This window comes from Condylura cristata, unplaced genomic scaffold, assembly GCF_000260355.1.
Source record: "Condylura cristata isolate star-nosed mole 26May11 unplaced genomic scaffold, ConCri1.0 scaffold00006, whole genome shotgun sequence".
NCBI classification, from domain to species: domain Eukaryota; kingdom Metazoa; phylum Chordata; class Mammalia; order Eulipotyphla; family Talpidae; genus Condylura; species Condylura cristata.
In genome coordinates, this window is record NW_004567107.1 from 24,800,882 (window position 1) to 24,818,951 (window position 18,070).

Genomic DNA, 18,070 nt, shown 5'->3' on the forward strand with positions numbered 1-18,070 from the left:
GAGTCTGACTGAACTGATTATGCATAGCCCTCTAGACCCACTCTGTGCCACCCATTTCCATCACCTCCCCACTCCCCAGAGTATCCCCAGCCCTTGTTCATTCACTCCCTGCTTCCCCCCTCCATGACAGGGAGCGTGATCCCCCTTTTAAGTAGCCTGAGCCACCCATGGGTAGCATGAGTTTCCTGTGGCCACAGTGACACACTGCCACAAACTGGCAGTTTTAGACAATGAAATTTATTCTCCTTAGCCCGCTCCCCATGGTCTAAACCAACACCCTGTTTCGAATCATGTTTGGCCTCTACCCTGTTCATTCTTGTTGAGAGATGTACTCGTTAGCAAAAAAGCTACAAGTGATAGACAACACAAACTAATCATGATTAAAGAGGGTCCATTGCCCTCTCAGGTAGCAATCTGGGGTCGGTGTGGGGGCTCCCAGCATCTCAGCTCCTTGCATCTTTTCATCATGCAACTTCTGCATTGCAGTATAGGATGACTTCATGGTCTAAAATGGCTACGTAAGCTCCACCCATCACACGCCACTCCATCCATTAGAAAGGAGGAAAATACCCTTTCCTTGTATTTTTTGTTTAAAGATGTAGTTATGTGTACAGAACTGGGGTGCAGGTCAGAGGTGCAGGGGTGAGAGGATTCCCCAGAGACAGAGTGGGGAGCAGAACAGGCAGATCGATGAAGGACACTGCTGAGGGGAGCAGCAGACAGGTCAGGAGAGGTCTGCCGCGCCATGTGGGTCACCTCTCTGGCCGGGGATCAAACTCGTGCTGCACTGACTGCTATAGCTTCTTAGTGCTGTGCTTTAACCTGTTGTGCCACTTTCAAGACAGTTCCCAGAACTTATACCCATCACTTTCACCAGAACTTATTCATGTACCACATCTAGTTTCCAGGACAGCTAGGAAACAGTCTCCACTCAGTGTGGCTCTATGCCTTGGGAAGTCATAGCAGTCCCAAGCACTGGAGCATTCTCTGCCTTAAAGAAAAAAGCCTGGGGCCCTCCCTGGTGGTGCAGCGGGTTAAAGCACAGCACTGAGAAGCTAAAGCCACTTCCGCATGAGTTTGATCCCCGCCTGCCCCAGAGGAGATCCACATGGCGAGGCAGACCTCTCCTGACCCGCCCGCTGCTCCCCTCAGCAGTGTACTTCTTCAATCTGCCTGTTCTGCTCCCCACTCTGTCTCTGGTGAAGTCTCTCACCGCCCCTGAGCCTCTGGCCTGTACCCCAGTTCTGTATGTACAAATAAATAAATCTTTAAAAAAAAAAAAAAAAAGCCTGGACTGACTTCTAGAGTTCACTTTTGCCATCATATTGCAAGGTGTCTTTGGGCAAGCCCCTTCCTCCTCTCTCTTCTCCTCTCCCTCCTTCCCTCCCCAACTCCCCTACAGAATGAGGGGAGGTGGTTGCAATCATGTCTGTGTGTGAACCACTGGTGGGAGCACAGAAGAACCAGACAGCTGTAACACCCCTAGTCTGTACCCACAGACTCAATCCAGTGCCACGAGTGGAGACAGATGGTGATATCAGAAGACCTGGCAGATAGCACAGCCCCCAGCTTCCTCTGCCCCAGCCCCCACTTCCTAGGAAACCCGCCGCCAGGCAGTTTTTCAGAACTCGGAGCACATGTGCCACCCCTTGGTATTCACCATCTCCCCTTTCTGTTCACTGTTTCAGCTGTTCGGTTGTTTCTTAGCTTGGGAGACCCGCAACGTCAGCATCCCTGCACTCAACGACAGCAAGTACATCGGGATGAGTGTCTACAACGTGGGGATTATGTGCATCATCGGGGCCGCCGTCTCCTTCCTGACCCGGGACCAGCCCAATGTGCAGTTCTGCATCGTGGCGCTGGTCATCATCTTCTGTAGCACCATCACCCTCTGCCTGGTGTTTGTGCCAAAGGTACAATCATGCCCGGAGCCGATGGCCCTACCCACACACCTGGCCTCTGGCCACTGAAGACCCTGGCGACCTCTGGGTTTCCTCCGCTTTCCAAAGTCTTACCTTATTTTATGACGATGATGAAATCCATTCACATCACAGAAAGCCTAGAAAATGCAGAAAAGTCAAGCCAGATGTTTTTAGAAATCTCACCATGTCGCTGCCAAATCACAGTGAATGTTTTCTTTACTTATTTAACTAAATGCAAACTATTTCTAATGTCTTTCCACCCATTCCACTGTCCGATGCATCGACAGTGACGTGCTTTCGGGCATAGCTGTGGAAGCATTTGTGGTTTCTTCCCCTCTTGACCTTCTGACCTTTGTTTCTCCCACTTTCATGACCATCATTGAGAGGACTTTCCATGTTTGCTTGCCCCCTTACTGGTGAACATTACAACTCTTTCTAGAACTTTTATATTGTAAATGAAATATCTTTCCATGTAACACCTTGTTCCTTCCAGTTATTCCTTTAAAATAGAGTAGCAAGAAGGAATATTAGTAAGTCAAAAACAATAACCATTTTAGCAGCCACTTACATCTCCCTTTGTCTGGAGAGCAGACCTTCGGGTCCCCTGGGGAGGGATTTTTCCAACATTCTCCCACCCAGCAGCTGACAGGTGAGCAAGAGGCGTGGCCACTTGGCAGCCTCTGCAGCAGGCTTGTCTATAGAAGGCAGGCTGGCCTGGCTCTCTTGGATGGAGGAAAGGACAGGAAGCTGAGAGTTGGGCAGCGGTTACTGACCCAAGTGGAGGACAGGCAGGGTCTTACCGGCTGCCCAATGCACCTCCATCCGGGGCCCAGTCAGTCCCCCAGTATGCCACTGTGGGTACCTCTGGTGTACACTCCCTCTACTGTCAAGTCCTGCATGGGCTCCAGAGCAACACCATGATGTCCCTGCTGCACACGGGCCTCCCCCCCTGCTGATTCTCCGAGCTTAGCCCGAGCTTACCCACCTTCTCCACCTCAGCTCTTTCCTGGCCCCGCTGGCTTTCAGAAAGGCAGGGTCTCCTCCACTCTCTGCACAGAAGCTTCCGACATCCAAACCAGCTTCCCCATAAGTGCCCTGAGACCCAGGCCACCCACTTTTCACAGGTCGTTTTATCTCCCTGGAATTCTTCACCCTCACCATCTTCCAGACCTTCCACAGAGCCCAGCCCCTTGCCTCTGTGAGGCCCCAGGGGGTGGAGGCCTGGCTCACTCAGGCATTGCCCTGCAGTGCCTGCCTCCAACCAGTCTTAACTAAATGAGAACAGTCAAAGTTGAGTAGTCACTTTTCTCTTACATAAAAATGTCTTTGTTTGAGACAGTCGCCTGTCTGCCCCTGCATGGGTGGTGCTAACAAGCAGAGATGTTCACTTTCCTCCATCCATTATGCTTACTGTCACATGGAACAAGGGCTAAGACAGAGCAAGGCTCAGCTGGTGCAAGGCCTAAAGGCCCTGGGGGCTGCGCAGGATGGCTGAGAGGCTGGTAAATCCTCTCGGTATCAGACTTCCACTGACAAAGAAGAAAACCGGGACTCAGGGAGTGTGGCCTGTGCCAGCCTGTGCCCAGGGCTTCTGGCTCCAGGTTGTGTCCTTCCTGGGACCCCTTTTGCCTCCATGCAGGACCTGCTGAGAGAAACTGGATGGTGGAGAGGAGCGGGCACAGACCAAGCGTATCTTTTCACTCCCCCGGCCTTTGTCCTTTCAGCTCATCACTCTCAGAACAAACCCAGATGCAGCAACTCAGAACCGACGATTCCAGTTCACTCAGAATCAGAAGAAAGAAGATTCTAAAACATCCACCTCAGTCACCAGCGTGAACCAAGCAAGCACATCCCGCCTGGAGGGCCTGCAGTCAGAAAACCACCGCCTGCGAATGAAGATCACAGAGGTACCTCCCCAGCACCCGCAGCCGCGGCTGCCCTCCCCTGGAGTCCCTTTGCTGGGTGCAGGGCCCTCAGAGCTGCCCCTTCCCCCACACAGGGTCTAAAGCCTTCCTGTGTCCTGATCATGCGCTCCCATTGCTGTAGTGGTAGCTGCGAGAACCAGGGGTAATGTACACTAGACGGAGTTTCATGCAGTCAGCTGCAGTTTGTTGTCCATCTGGTCCATGATCTTGGAGTCCAATTACACTCCAGATTCAAGACTTCCTCAGGGAAAAAAAAAAAAAAAAGGTGGTCTCAGTGTTACAGGGTAGCCCCCCAGCGTGAACTGGGCTGCCTGTCTGTGGGCCTCACCCATGTGCTTAAAATTTAATTGTTCTGCAGGCACACACAAAAAAAGTCAATAATGGGTTTATTTACAAAAGGGGAAAGGAAAAGGAACAACCCAGGGAAAGAGAGAGATACAAGGTAACTGGAATATCTTACCAGCTCTGCTGACTTGGAGCTCTAGTAACCAACTAACTGATATCCCCGGTCACAAGGTCTGAGAGCTGTTGCCCCAGCGAGAGAGAGAGACATTACCTCTCCAGAGCAGCCATTGAAAAACCGCTCCCTATTTATCCGCCAAAGTCCCAGAATGCCTGCTTAGCTCCCCCCTTGGGTCCTCACACTTCTCTCCCTAGTACTGCTGGGAGTTGTAGTTTCCAATCACTGGAGCAGGGGGTGGAGTCCGGAAAGCTGGAGTAGGGGGGCGGAATCCACAGAACTCTGCAAAGTTCCTTTAGGACATCCTTCCCCTTAACATCAGCACCCCCAGACTAAAGTGGCTTCCTGAGTGTGTCTCCCCAACACATACCACTTAAGTCTTTCCCTCTCCCAAGCAACCCAGGAACCACCTGCATCTACACTGCCAGAGAGAATGTGAAGAAACTTTTCAGATGGGACAGGCTATGGCCGCAACTCACCTTGTGCCGAATGAAGGGCCTGACTGGTACTAAGTGTTCCTGGGAGCCCATGTCCAGACTCCTGTGAGCCCAAGCCAGTCCTCAGGTTCTGAACTCTATACCAGGAAGAGACCAAATTAGCTTCCCCTTCAGCACCCCTTCCCTTTGGGTCAGGAGATGTGGCTGCATGTTCAGTGGAAGAAACCTGAACGATGAAAAGACAAGAGCAAAGGAAACGAGGTTAAGTCAGTATACTGGCCTAGTTGCTATAACAAAGAGACCCCAAACATAGCAGCCCAAAGAAAATATATTTCTTTCTCTCACCCACTGTTTGGCAAGCAGTAAAGGAAGCTTGTGGTCCCCGAAAGCATTGCTGGTGAGGTTCCTTCACGCTGGCCTTCTCTGCCCACACTAGTTAGAGCTGGCTGGAAGGTATGTCTGTCTCAGGAAGGAGTGAGAAAGGAAGTCCACACAGGGGCTGCCTTTTAAGCAAGCGACACAAAAATTACACATATTTTGTTTCTGCTCCAGTTACCCTGGCAAGAACTTCCATGATCATGCTTAGCCACGGGAGCAGCTGGGAAATGTTGTCTCTAGCTAGACAGTCCCAGGGAAGCAGCCCGATGTAGATTGCCAGGTAAATATGGGAATATGGGGCACCCAGTGAAATCTGAACGCCAGACAAACAAGCAGGCACATTGATAGTGTAAGTATGCTCTCTACGATATTTTGATATATATAGTACAAAACAGCTGTGAAATTCAAATGGGACTGGGTCTTTTGTACTTCTATTGGCTGGATCTGAAGGCTTCTGGGGCTTACAGTCACCAGCCACAAAGATCCACCATGCAGTGTCTGTGCGTCTAAGTTGACACTATTGGTCGGGGGAGCCCTCCATTTGCCAAGCTAAGTAGGGAAGGTTTCCGTCTCTCCCTCCCTACTGCCAATTCTGTCTTCATCTCAGTCCTCTCTGTGACTGGTCAACCACCTCTCAATTCCTTGGACATTGAACTTCCACTGCTCACTCCTCCACTGAAAATATCACTCACTTAGGACCCCAACATCCAAAGCACTATCAGGAACCCTCTTGTTCTTCCTGGGATTGAATTACAATCTGGCCTCCCGCTGCTACCACCCTTGAGCCCAGCCTTGCCTTGTGGTTTACTTTCCCTTCTCCTCGTGAAAACCAATTACCCAGGGCAATGGCTGTGCTCCTGACATCAGAACAGCACTTTAAAGTTTATAAGGTCATCTCCCTTGCCACAAACCTCCTCACTGGCAGTGGCCACCCTTCCCAACACTCAAACATTCCCCAGCAGCTATATCTGATATTTCTAAAGCCTGACTCAACTGGAATCCATTCATGTTAACCATCCCCACATCCCACCCCACCCCCCAGCCCCGGAAAAGCCCCCTCTGCCCTGAGCGCCTGATAGAGACTCAACCCACCAGCCCTGCAGACCTGTCCTCCCCTCAAGGGTCCTACTAGGTCCCAATCATAATACTTAAGGCAACTGTTGTATTAGCACTTACCGCTGTATGTGTCAGGCTAAATTTCCAATGCATGATCTCATTAATTCTTTACGATTCTATAAAATAGACAGATTACCCCATTCGACAAGGGAAAGCACTAAGGCTCCTTTCTCACCAACAAGCACACGGTCAGGGTGGGGAGCCCTGGTTCGCTCTTCAGTCTGTCCAACTTCAGAGCCTGCGTTCTGATGCTCCGAGGCCTTGCCTGCTCCCTGGGCCTGCTTGGCTCCTCCATGAAGCGGCTAGCCTGCACAGAGCACCCCACTGCCAAGCCCACGCCCTGTCCCTGAGCTTGTCCCGGAACGGCAGCTGCTCTCTCTCCCCCCACATGTCACAGCCCTCTGGCTCTCCATGCCCCCCAGAAAACAGCCCAGGACCCCGACCTGTGACCCTGTGAACTGCACCTAGCCCTCGAGGTCTAGCTGCCAGGGCTGAGGCTGGGCCTGGGCTAGGACTTAGGCTCAACTCCAGCCTTTGTCTTCTAGCTGGATAAAGACTTGGAAGAGGTCACCATGCAACTGCAGGACACACCCGAAAAGACCACCTACATTAAACAGAACCACTACCAGGAGCTCAACGACATCCTCAACTTGGGGAACTTCACCGAGAGCACAGGTAGGAGGTGGGGGCCCCAGAGGAAGGGGAGCTGGTATCAGACTCACACAGCCTGTTGGAACATCTGGAGCCCTCGTGCTCCAGAGAGTCCATTTAGAGGCCCACCCTGCCGAAACCTGGGGCTTCTGCTGTACAGTACCGCCCACTAACCAGCTGCGCCTCAGAGTGCTGGACCCCGACCTCGGATCCCAGCGCTGGGGTTCCCATTGCACAAGAACACGACGTGCCTGGCATTCCCGTGCCTGCCTGGGCCACGCTGTCCTCGGCCAGCACTGTCTCCACCACTCACTGCAGCAGCTCCCACTTGCACACTGTGCTGTCACCCACCTGCACCCACACTGTCCAGGAAAGGGAGGGTTCATGAGCCACAGCACAACGCTCACTCTCGCCAGCCACTGGAGAAATGCAAGCCCAAACCGGCGAGCCTCATCTTGCCTCTATTTTGGCAGAATTTTAAAAGATCGCCAGTGTCGGTGAAAGTGTCGAAATGGGCGTCTCCTGCAGCATTGTGGGAGTGGGCCTGGCTCTTTCCAAATGTCTGATGTTAAACCTCGTGACCTAGTGAGTCCATGAGCAGAGCTCTGCCCCCTGGAGATACCTGCTCTGCAGTGAAGATGGGGCTCATTATTTGTAGGCAGGGAAAACTTGGGCTTACTTGCATAGTTGTATCTGGGGTGGCTTTGTTCATTATGATCCACGCAGCCCAGCTACCTAAAGGGCAAGGTAGGTCGGTCTGTCTGCAGCGCTGGCGAGAACGCCAAGGTCAGATGGCACAGTGGAGGCCGGCTTAGATGTGCACATACATGCACACACGTGTGTACCTGGGCGAGGGGGTTCAACAGCTTGGAAGGACAAACACCCAGTTGTTAACAGTATCCAGCTGTGTGAAAGGGATCAGTTTATGCAGAGGGGGGTAGGAAGGGATGTTTTCATTTGTAGGTGCCTTTATCATTTGCATTTTGTCATCAGAATACATTCATTTATGATAAAACCATTTTTAGTGAATGAAAGGTTGTTCGTTTTTCATTCTTATTACATGAGTAATAATTATTTTCTTATAAAAGCACTAATATAAAATTCTTATGATAGAGGATGTTGACTGTAAAATGCTTACATTGAGTTTAAGCAGCAAGGAGATTTAACATATAAAAATTATTCCTAGTAATTGCAGTATCTGGTGGGTGTTTCAAATTAGTGGGGGCAGGGAATGGATTATTCAGTACATTTCAATGGGCTAAATGAGTAGCCATCTGGAAAAAAATTAAGTTAGAGCCTTACCTCACACCTTACACAAAATTAAGTTCCAAATGGATAAAAGATATAAATGTTAAAAAAAAAAACAGAAAATTTCTAGAATAAACCATAAGAAGAGAATTTATTTATAATCTCTGAGAGGGGAAAGACTTTCTCAGTTTGATGCAAAACACAAAGGCCATGAGAGAAAAGATTGATAAACTGAACAACCAAAGAAAAATTTGAATAGTATAAAAGCCATCCTAAGTGGAAAAAATCAAACCACAGTGTAAGGTATAATGTGTTTATCCCTTATATGTAAGGGCAAAGTGTAAGTCATTGCATGTGAACCTGTCTCCAGCACTGTCTCCACCGCTCACTGCAGCAGCTCCCACTTGCACACTGTGCTGTCACCCACCTGCACCCACACTGTCCAGGAAAGGGAGGGTTCGTGAGCCACAGCACAACGCTCACTCTCGCCAGCCACTGGAGAAATGCAAGCCCAAACCGGCGAGCCTCATCTTGCCTCTATTTTGGCAGAATTTTAAAAGATCGCCAGTGTCGGTGAAAGTGTCGAAATTATATATAAATTAATAAGAAAAAAGCAACAACCCACAAGAAAAGTGGACAGAATCCTCATAAAAGTAAATACAGGCCCTCCGTGGTGGCACAGCGGGTTAAAGCACAGCACTAAGAAACTAAAGCCACTTCCGCATGAGTTCGATCCCCGTCTGCCCCGGAGGTGACCACATGGCGTGGCAGACCCCTCCTGACCTGCCCGCTGCTCCCCTCAGCAGTGTACTTCGTCAGTCTGCCTGTTCTGCCCCCCACTCTGTCCCTGGTGAATCCTCTCACCCTCCACATCTCTGGGCTGTACCCCAGTTCTGTATGAATAAATAAATAAATCTTTTAAAAAAATAAGTAAATACAACTGGTTATGCTTATGAGAATACAGTGAAGCGTGTTCCTTATAAGTGAGTATAAATCAGTCTGCAATGAGGTGCCATTTCACCTGTAAGACTAGCAGAGATCAGGGATCAGAAAGTTGCTGAGAGTTCAGGGAAACAGACATGCTCAGAATAGAAATCGCTCAGACCCAGCACTACACTTTTGGAATCTACCCTCAGGGTGTTTCGTCGACTCGTTATTCACAGTAATTATGCTTTGCAAACTAGCTATGAGCCATGGATTCTCAAGTGCTGAACCACTGATCCTGGGAGAAGTAAGAGGCTAGTTAGGTTTCCTGCAACTCTCCTTCCTGCAGGTTGACTTTTCTGTCAACCAGTCACTACATAACTTTGTTTTATCGTGTTTCTGTTGAAGACATCTTATTTACTAGGTATTGATTTATTAGCATGGAGCTCGCTGCCAACAGCAGTGTGGCGCACGCCTGAACCAGCTGACCGAACGCCCCTATTTTCTCCATCAAGCACATCGCAGATTAGGGGCACGAGACAGCAGTGCACCTGGGGGCATCTTAAACAACCAAGTCATCAGCACAAAACACAAAAATGTGGGATCTGTGGCACTCCATAAATCACAAAAAAAGAAGAAATTAATTACAGAATAATAACTCACACAAGAAGCCAGCGCCTGTGTGACCTCAGCTGAGAGCGTGCACATCGGGCAACTCATATTTCTCAACACTCTGTGTCAGCAAAGGACAGTGAAAGCATCTGAAGATTGCTTTGGGGGTGACAAGTAAATTTTAGCAAGGAGACGAGTGCTAAATACAGAATCTATGACTAAGGTCTGTACTCACGTGAGTGCAAAATGACAGACGTGTAAGGTTTGTCTACTGCTGGGAGGAATAAATGCAGGGCTCTCACCGACCCCAAGGGAACACAATCCCTTGGGTAGGGGCCAGGTTTCCATGTTTTATAGTTCATTAAGTCTCACCCCCTGGTGGTTCTGAAGCACAAAGAAGAGTGAAGTACCTACTTACCTACATAATCATTTTGTAGCTACACAGTATTTCTTTGAGAGAGTGTGTATGTGTGTGTGTGTGTGTTAGATTGTCAGAAAAGTCATGACATGTTTTTTCTGTTTTGTATACAAAAATGTGCCATGACTTTTCCAACCGCCCAATATTTTCTTTGATATATATTAGCACATATATATTTAGTATGGAACTAATTCATCATTACATTCAGCTTCACTCCAACTTTTCAATATTGGAAACAATGCTGACTTGAACGTCTTCTGTGGATGTTCACACATATCCATAAATTACTGCCCTAGGATAATTCCTAGGAGTGGAACTTCTGGATAAAAAATACGTGGCGCAGCGGGTTAAAGCACAGCACTGAGGAACTAAAGCCACTTCCACATGAGTTCGATTCCCGCCTGCCCCGGAGGTGACCACATGGCGCAGCAGACCTCTCCTGGCCTGCCCGCTGCTCCCCTCAGCAGTATACTTCATCGATCTGCCTGTTCTGCTCCCCACTCTGTCTCTGGTGAAGCCTCTCACCACCCCTGAGCCTCTGGCCTGTAACCCCAGCTCTGTAGGCACAAATAAATAAATCCTTAAAAAAAATACTTAACTTTATTGCTGGGTACTTATTGATAGGACCCTCAAAAAGATTATACTAATTTATACTCCGACCAACAATTTATTCTCTTTTTTGCGTGGAAAAACTGGGGTACGCCAGAAGTACAAAAAGTGAGAGGATTCACCAGAGAGAGTAGGGAGCAGAACAGGCAGATTGACTGAAATACATGACCGAGGGAAGCAGTGGGCAAAATAGGGGCCATTTGTCCAGCCATCTGTGGGTCAGCTGTAGCACTCAGGCCAGAGGGGTGACAGGACTGCAACTTAACCCTTTAGCCACCAGGGAGGCTAAAGGAGACCTTAAAGAAAATAATACCTGGGAGGGAATTTTTTTTTCTTGTCTGTGTCACTGTATTCCTCAGGCCCAGTGAAAAATGGCCTTAAAATTAGAATCTCTCATCTCCAAATTGACCAACTTAATTTCTCCCTTTTTATCCTGGAGAAAAGGAGGGCCTCGGGGTGCCATCATGCCCACGGTGGCATCACTTCTATCCCTGGCGGTGGCTCCTCTTCTCGCAGCCTTGTCTCTGGGAGACTCTACAGAGACCACAGCTTGGCCAACACAGCGAGAAGAGGGGTCCTTTTGCACTCTCTCTCCTTGGCAGCATCCTGAAATCGTGTATTGTTGAGCTTCAACAATTAAGGTAACAGAATGTAATGGTACTGTTGTTTTGCATTCAGATGGGGGAAAGGCCATTTTAAAAAATCACCTCGATCAGAATCCCCAGCTACAGTGGAACACAACAGAGCCCTCTCGAACATGCAAAGATCCTATAGAAGATATAAACTCCCCAGAACAGTAAGTACCTTCTCTTGGAGGATGATTGCGGAAGAATAATTAAGCCTGCCCAAGTTTCCAAGCTGCACCGTATTTTCACATGCATTGTGTCATTGGACCTCCATGACAATTCCTGATGCAAGTGGAATGACAATGCTCATTTCACAGATGAGAACAACGAATATTCCAAAGGGGAAGGTGACTTATGAAACTTCACTCAGGTTGTTAAGTGCTGGAAATAGGATTTGAACTTGGGTCTGTCCAGCCTCAAATCCCCTGTTCTCCACTGTCACACACAGTCTCCGTTACGTATAAAATGTGACCTTGTTGAGAGCAACAACTTGCTGAGACCTACCGCTGTGTCAGATTCCACAGTGAAGAAGACAGACAAGTCTCTCTCCTTTCAAAGGGAATAATAATTCACTTTGCAAAAGTCAGATACAGGATGTTAAATGATAGGTGCTTTGGAGAACAATGAAGCAGGGAAGGAGTTAGCAAGTATGGTTTTAAATAAGGCGGCCAGGGTAGACTCAGTGAGAAGGGACATCTCAGTAAGGACCTGGACTCCTCAGTCAGCTTTGTTCCCACTGGCAATTTTTAGTTCTTCCCAGCTTATAGCAGATTGGAAGCAGAGATTAGAAAGCTCAACTCTGAAACTTGGCCCTTTGGAAGTGACAAAACAGGTGAAGAACCAACAAAGACAGTCGAATTACCAGCTACAGTACATTTGGGGCCCTTTAGGATTGATAGCCTACCAACGAAATAGCCCCACGGCTGGCTCACACTCAAGCAGCCACTGACGGCTACGTGCTGTGACAGTGGTCTGCCTGTGGTTCCCTCCACTGACGTGGAAACACCTGGAGAGTAAGGTATGAATCCTTAACTGGTCCCCCGTACACCCCTGAGAGAATACAGGCCCAGTAATGAGTAAGCTGCTGGTAAGTGTCTGCTGCGTGTATGAGAAGCCTAGCAGGATCCTTCCAGACAACAAATGCCACAGACAACCACAGACAATGTCCTCCTGTGCAGGCAAACGTCCTGACTGGGGCGCTTACCTTGGGTACCTTTTCCCACGTTGTCAGCTCCCCTTTTTCCTGAATTCTGTGTCCCCACCATCCTACCTTAAGAAATAGGTCATAGCTGACATTGCACAAGTTTAATTTTGATTCAAAAATGTCACCTCCAATATTCTACTCTCATAAATACCTGTTTTTTCCAAAGAAGCTCTTTGTCCAACAGCAAAGCATTGGCCCCCATTGTAGGGGAGGAAAAACATTCCTTTCTACCCTTCCAGGGTCTGTGACTGGCTTACTAATTAAATAGACATAAAACAGAAAAAAGAGAGAGAGAGAGAGAAAACAGACTTAGTTCTAAGTCACATATATACATATGGGAACCCCACAAAGATACAAGATTCAGAGAAGCCCCATAAGCAGGAAGCTTCTATGCCTTCTGGTCACAGAAACAGTAAGTCTGAAGAAAAAGTGGAGGTAAAGGGGATTGGTTTTGAGGTGACAGTGGAAAATGGCGAAGAAGTAACCAGGTTGGTTATAGAGGCTTCTGGGCCCTAAGTTGCCAGTCTCCTGGTTCAGAGAGGGTTCCTTTCACCTGGGGACTTCCGGGCACAGAGGAGGTCAGAGTGTCCCTTTGGGATGACTGCTTCTCAAGTACATACTCGATATGCCCAAATGCATGTTTAGTGGTGACATTTTCTGAACCCCTACACCATCCGTTCAGGACACCATCAGTGGCCTGCATACACTCTGGGGGCACATCCTTTGGGGATAAAGTGTGGGGTGGATGGGTTGCCCCCCACACAAAGCACTGCAATTGATAGAAGCCAGAGTCTGGCCTTCCCCCAGAGCCTGCCAGGGATGGAACTGAAAGCCAAGGCCATGTGGAGCTTGCAAATGCAGAGGAGGAGACCGGTCTGCAGCAGACCCTGCCAGAAAGGTTCGGAGCCTTGTTCTCAGGAGTCCTGCCGCACCATTAGCTTAACGGCCCCCAGATCCTGGCCGAGTACCCAAGTCTACGTCCTCCTTATGTAGCGTGTGAAGTCAGCGCTGTTGTTGGCGTGTGTAGGCTGCATGAAGTGCCCGCTGGGCGGCTGCAGGGTGGACCCACCTTGGATTCAGAGAAAAGCATGCGCCTTCCATCAGCTTCTCAGCCAAAGCGAGTCGGCGGGACTCTGGTGAGCAGCCGAGAGCCTTCACTAACCCCCCTCCTCTCATTCTCTCCCCGCCGCAGCATCCAGCGCCGGCTGTCCCTCCAGCTCCCCATCCTCCACCACGCCTACCTCCCGTCCATCGGAGGCGTGGACGCCAGCTGCGTCAGCCCCTGCGTCAGCCCCACCGCCAGCCCCCGCCACAGACACGTGCCACCCTCCTTCCGAGTCATGGTCTCGGGCCTGTAAGGGTGGGAGGCCTGGGGCCGGGGCCTCGCCCTTGACAGAACCACACGGAGCAGAGGCATCTGCCACGGGAACCCTGTCGGCTCTGGCTGCGGAGAAGCTGGGCGCCACGCTGGCCTGACGGGACTGCTAGAGGGCACTCAGGTGGACAGGACAGGGGCACTTGGCACGTGACCTCGCGCCTTATTCGTGACGTTTTTATCCTTCCACGGAGAAGAGGGACGGAAATGATTTCTTCCTTAATATCTGCAAACAGGAGGAACTGGGATATTGGAAACTTTGTGAAAAGAAAATCCAGAGGAAGGGTCGCTAGAACGCCAGCTAGCAGTCACTGAGTGGCGCGCAGCCGCCTGGGGAGGGGCGAGGGGCTTCTGAAGAAACCGCCTCGGCCGCTATGCGCACACATCACTGGCCGTGGCCCCCCAGGCCAGCCCTTCTCCCCTCTGGGGAAGGAGGTGGACGGGGCAGCCAGGTCCCCCGCTGCCAGTCCAGACAAGCCCAGCCTTCCTGGAGCTGGGAGTCTGCAGGAGGGCCGCCGGGCACAGCACGGGAGCAGCTGCCCCGCATGCTTCCTGGTGGAAACTTACTCTCTGATAAATGCCACACATTAACACAATAACACCCGTTCCGGGACCCTGGGGATTTAGGGCATGTCACTGCAGACTCGCTCTGTGGCGTTCACACACAGTCGGTCACACACCCACACACTGGCCATGTCCTCGTGTTTGTATCAGGTGTTCCTGGTAACCAGGGGGACCACCCGAGCTAATCACGGAATGTCTGTTCCCAGCAAACACCATCCGGAAAGATTGTGCACTTTAACCTCTCTCACAAGGGCCCAAGGGCTGGCTGGGGTGATTTTGTTCTATTCTGTTTTGTTTTGTTTTCTTTCCACTGACTTTGTTTTTGGGAAGGGAATCTGGGGTATTCCACTAAAAGACATCCCTGTCGTCGGGGGTCCCGGGGAGAGGGTTACTGGCTAAGGGCTTCCCCTGGCTTCCAGAAGGCAGCCTTCCATCCCCAGAGCCAGTGAACTCTGCCCTTGAGGACCACAGGGGTGCGCAGACAGCACACTGATTCTCACACATAAGACCTCCCTTTTCCCTTTTCATCAAACCCCCAAGAGTCAGACTAACCTGGGTTCAGTCCTCCCTCCACTGCTGACTTCCACTGTGACCTCGGGCAAGTCACTGGTGTCTCGCTGAGCCTCGGTGTCCCCTCCCTAACAAACTGGGGTTGAAATAACACCCGTCCTGCCTACCTCACTGGGTCACTCTGAGAATCAAAATGTGATCTCATCCAGGAAAGCTTCATACCGAACAGTGAAGCAGCCTGACCCGTGAGGTATCAGTGTCACTCCGACCTTCAGCCCTCAGGACAGCCCAGGGGGTGGCCAGAGAAACCCCCAGCACAGCCCCCCACCACACCCTCTGGGCTGCAGAGAGACTCCTGAGGGCTTTGTGACATTCCTAAACAGGTTCATTCTTTGCTGAAGAAAGGCCCGAATGTCAAGGTCCAGGACTTTGGCACAGCCAGGCAGCCACTCCCTCCCTAAAGAAACCTAACGGCAGCTTCAACAGGCAGGCAATAATCTCTTCCCAGACCACTGATGTCAGGAACACGCTGCTGTCACCAACCAGACTTCAACAAAAGGGCCCACGGGAATCTCACCACCGCCAACATTTCAGAACACCTTATTTCATGTAGCATAGCTTTCCCCTCCCCCCTCCCCCAAAGAGAGGTTATGGAGGTACCATACGTAGCTTTTAGGGAAAAGAACATTGATAACACATCATAGGTCAAGTTGAAGTCATTCTCTGTGTAGGCACTAAACACCGGTGTTGTCACTCCCTGTGTCTCACCAGTATTTATCTGCCCTCTTGATTTCCCCAAAACCAGACTTAATTTAAAGGAGCCCATTCATTTTGCAAAAGGAAAGAGGCAATTCATTGTACATAATGTATACACACACGCGTGTGCCCTCGCACACACACACACACGCAAGAAAAATACCCATAGAAATAATTATTCCAGCATCGCAGAAAAAAACAAAAAGCTTAAGTATTGGACCACTGGAGGCGAGTGTGTGCGTCGTGACTTACGTGACTCCCGAACGTGCCGTCTCCTAGGTTAACACACAAAGTACATCCTCTGTCTTAATGATACTGTAGGTTCACCCATTTTATATTTAATTTCCTGGAAAAATAACAAGACCCACAGAAGTGACTCTAGCTATTTAACGGTTCTGTTCTTTTATATGCAGCAAACACACCGTACATTTCCGAAGAGACTTCAGCCTGAAGGCATTTTCCAATGATGTTAGTGCACAAATGCTTTAAATTAGACTGGAACTGCCAGAATCCAATGTAAATGAGGAATTTCTCGTACCCTTATTGCATGGTATCGATTTTTAATAAATTGTTGCAAATTTGTTTTTATGAATAAATGAAAAGGACTGTCATCTTTAATGCCTACTTCTCCCAAAAGGTGATCAGATAAGGTCACATTCCTCTTCTGGGAAAGTCAGTCTGGGGTGGTCCGCTCAGCAGGTTGGTTTAGGGGCAAGGAGAGATTCTAAAGAGTAGTTTACAGAAAAAGACAGGAGTCAATCTTCTACAAAGGGCTGGAAATTTGGAAATAAAAGGCGAGCGAGGAGGAAGCAATGTTCAAGTAGCACATCAGTGAGAATAAATATGTAAGAATAGAGATGTCAGACATCTGATTTAATCATTGTTTGCTAGGAAGGAAACCACCCTCTCTGCTCTTCACCCCTCCCCACAGAATATCCCTAAACTTTCTATAAGGCTTACGCGCAGACAAAAGTCTGGTGAGTCTTGGAGCAAATGAAGAAGAGAGGCAGACTGTAGTTGGCCAGAGACTAACTGGGCGTAAAAACAGCAACCGCCAAACACTAAGGGGAAAATGCTCTCGCTGCACCTGCAGAACAGGGCACCAGAAGGGAAGGTGAGCACACAAGCTCCCCAGGAAGCCATGAGCATGCAGGCCTTTGCCAGAGCCAGGTAAGTGAGGAATGGGAAGTTTGAAATTATTCCATCATAGAAAAGCCAAACACATAGACAAATGACGTGCACAAAATGATAAAGCCAATGAAAATCATATTAGCAACATTGATTTCATTGGGTTTGAGGCTAATCTGCTGAATAATCGGGGCGCACAGCAGGAGGTCACCTGTGAGTTCACGCTCCTGATCCGTGACTCCATGATCACACCAATTTTTTTTTATTTAAATTGCTGCAAGCATGTCACTTATTCAGCACGCTATAATGTCGTTGGGCCTTTGCTCGGCTCTAAGTTTGCTTCCCTGTTAAGTCCACTTTTGTTTTTTTCCTCACGAGCGTGGACCGCCTTGGCACCACCCAGATAATGCACACAGATGGAGTGGCGGGTGACTGAGATGTTCATTAAGCACCGGGCTAAGTGGCTGGCAGGCCTGATCTCACTTAGATGGCACAGGGGCCCTTGTGCAGCTGAGAGCCGGATGGGAAATGGGCCCTCATCCACCCTGGAAAGCCCCACGCAAACACACACCCTTTTTCACCACATCCTTAAGTGGCCTCATCAGAAGTAGCCAGAGTCACATGACCCAGAATATACCTGCTGAATTTGCTTTATTATCTTGAAATGAAAACACAGTCTTCTCCAACTTTATAGATGCGCAGACCTCTGAGATTCATCCACGACACGGCCTGAGCTCTTCACCTGCCTGAGCCCCTCTGGCCTGGGCCATGTGGGCAGGGAGGACCCACGCTGCACCGAAGCCCAGGCCGGTAGCAACCTGGCAGAAGCCCTGCAGAGACAGACAGAACCTTGCCCAAGGTGCCTGACCCTCCTCCAGCGCTCACCCCTGACCACTGAACCCTGAGCACTCGGGTCTCCCAGAGCCAGGGAAGCATCTTGGGGTGGAGGGGGCAAGGTAGAAAGCGCTTACCCCTCCGGGATGAAATACCAGCCACGGGGGGGAATATTCACTGCTTAGAAATGACCAGGCTGGCAAAAACTGGTCAAAACTGCTAATACTCTCATCTGGAGCACAGGAGATAGGAGATGGTGTTAAGAATGTAACACATTAGGGCCCCCCCCTAGTGGCGAAACGGGTTAGGACGCAGCACTGCAAGCTGGCCGCAGCCACCTCAGTATAAGTTTGATCCCCGCCCCGGAGTTGAC

The 18,070-nt window shown here is 49.8% G+C and overlaps 1 protein-coding gene across 1 annotated transcript in view; it reads left to right on the forward strand.

Moving 5' to 3' along the window:
- The window catches only part of GABBR2 (gamma-aminobutyric acid (GABA) B receptor, 2), a 328,099-nt gene extending 311,746 nt beyond the window's left edge, over positions 1 to 16,353 (forward strand). The window contains exons 15-19 of the mRNA XM_004677485.1: positions 1,689 to 1,913; positions 3,647 to 3,829; positions 6,784 to 6,913; positions 11,379 to 11,496; positions 13,723 to 16,353. Coding sequence (XP_004677542.1) covers positions 1,689 to 1,913; positions 3,647 to 3,829; positions 6,784 to 6,913; positions 11,379 to 11,496; positions 13,723 to 13,888 — 822 coding nt within the window. The 3' untranslated portion in view covers positions 13,889 to 16,353. The remainder of the gene's footprint in view (positions 1 to 1,688; positions 1,914 to 3,646; positions 3,830 to 6,783; positions 6,914 to 11,378; positions 11,497 to 13,722) is intronic.
- The last annotated feature ends 1,717 nt before the right edge of the window (positions 16,354 to 18,070 follow it).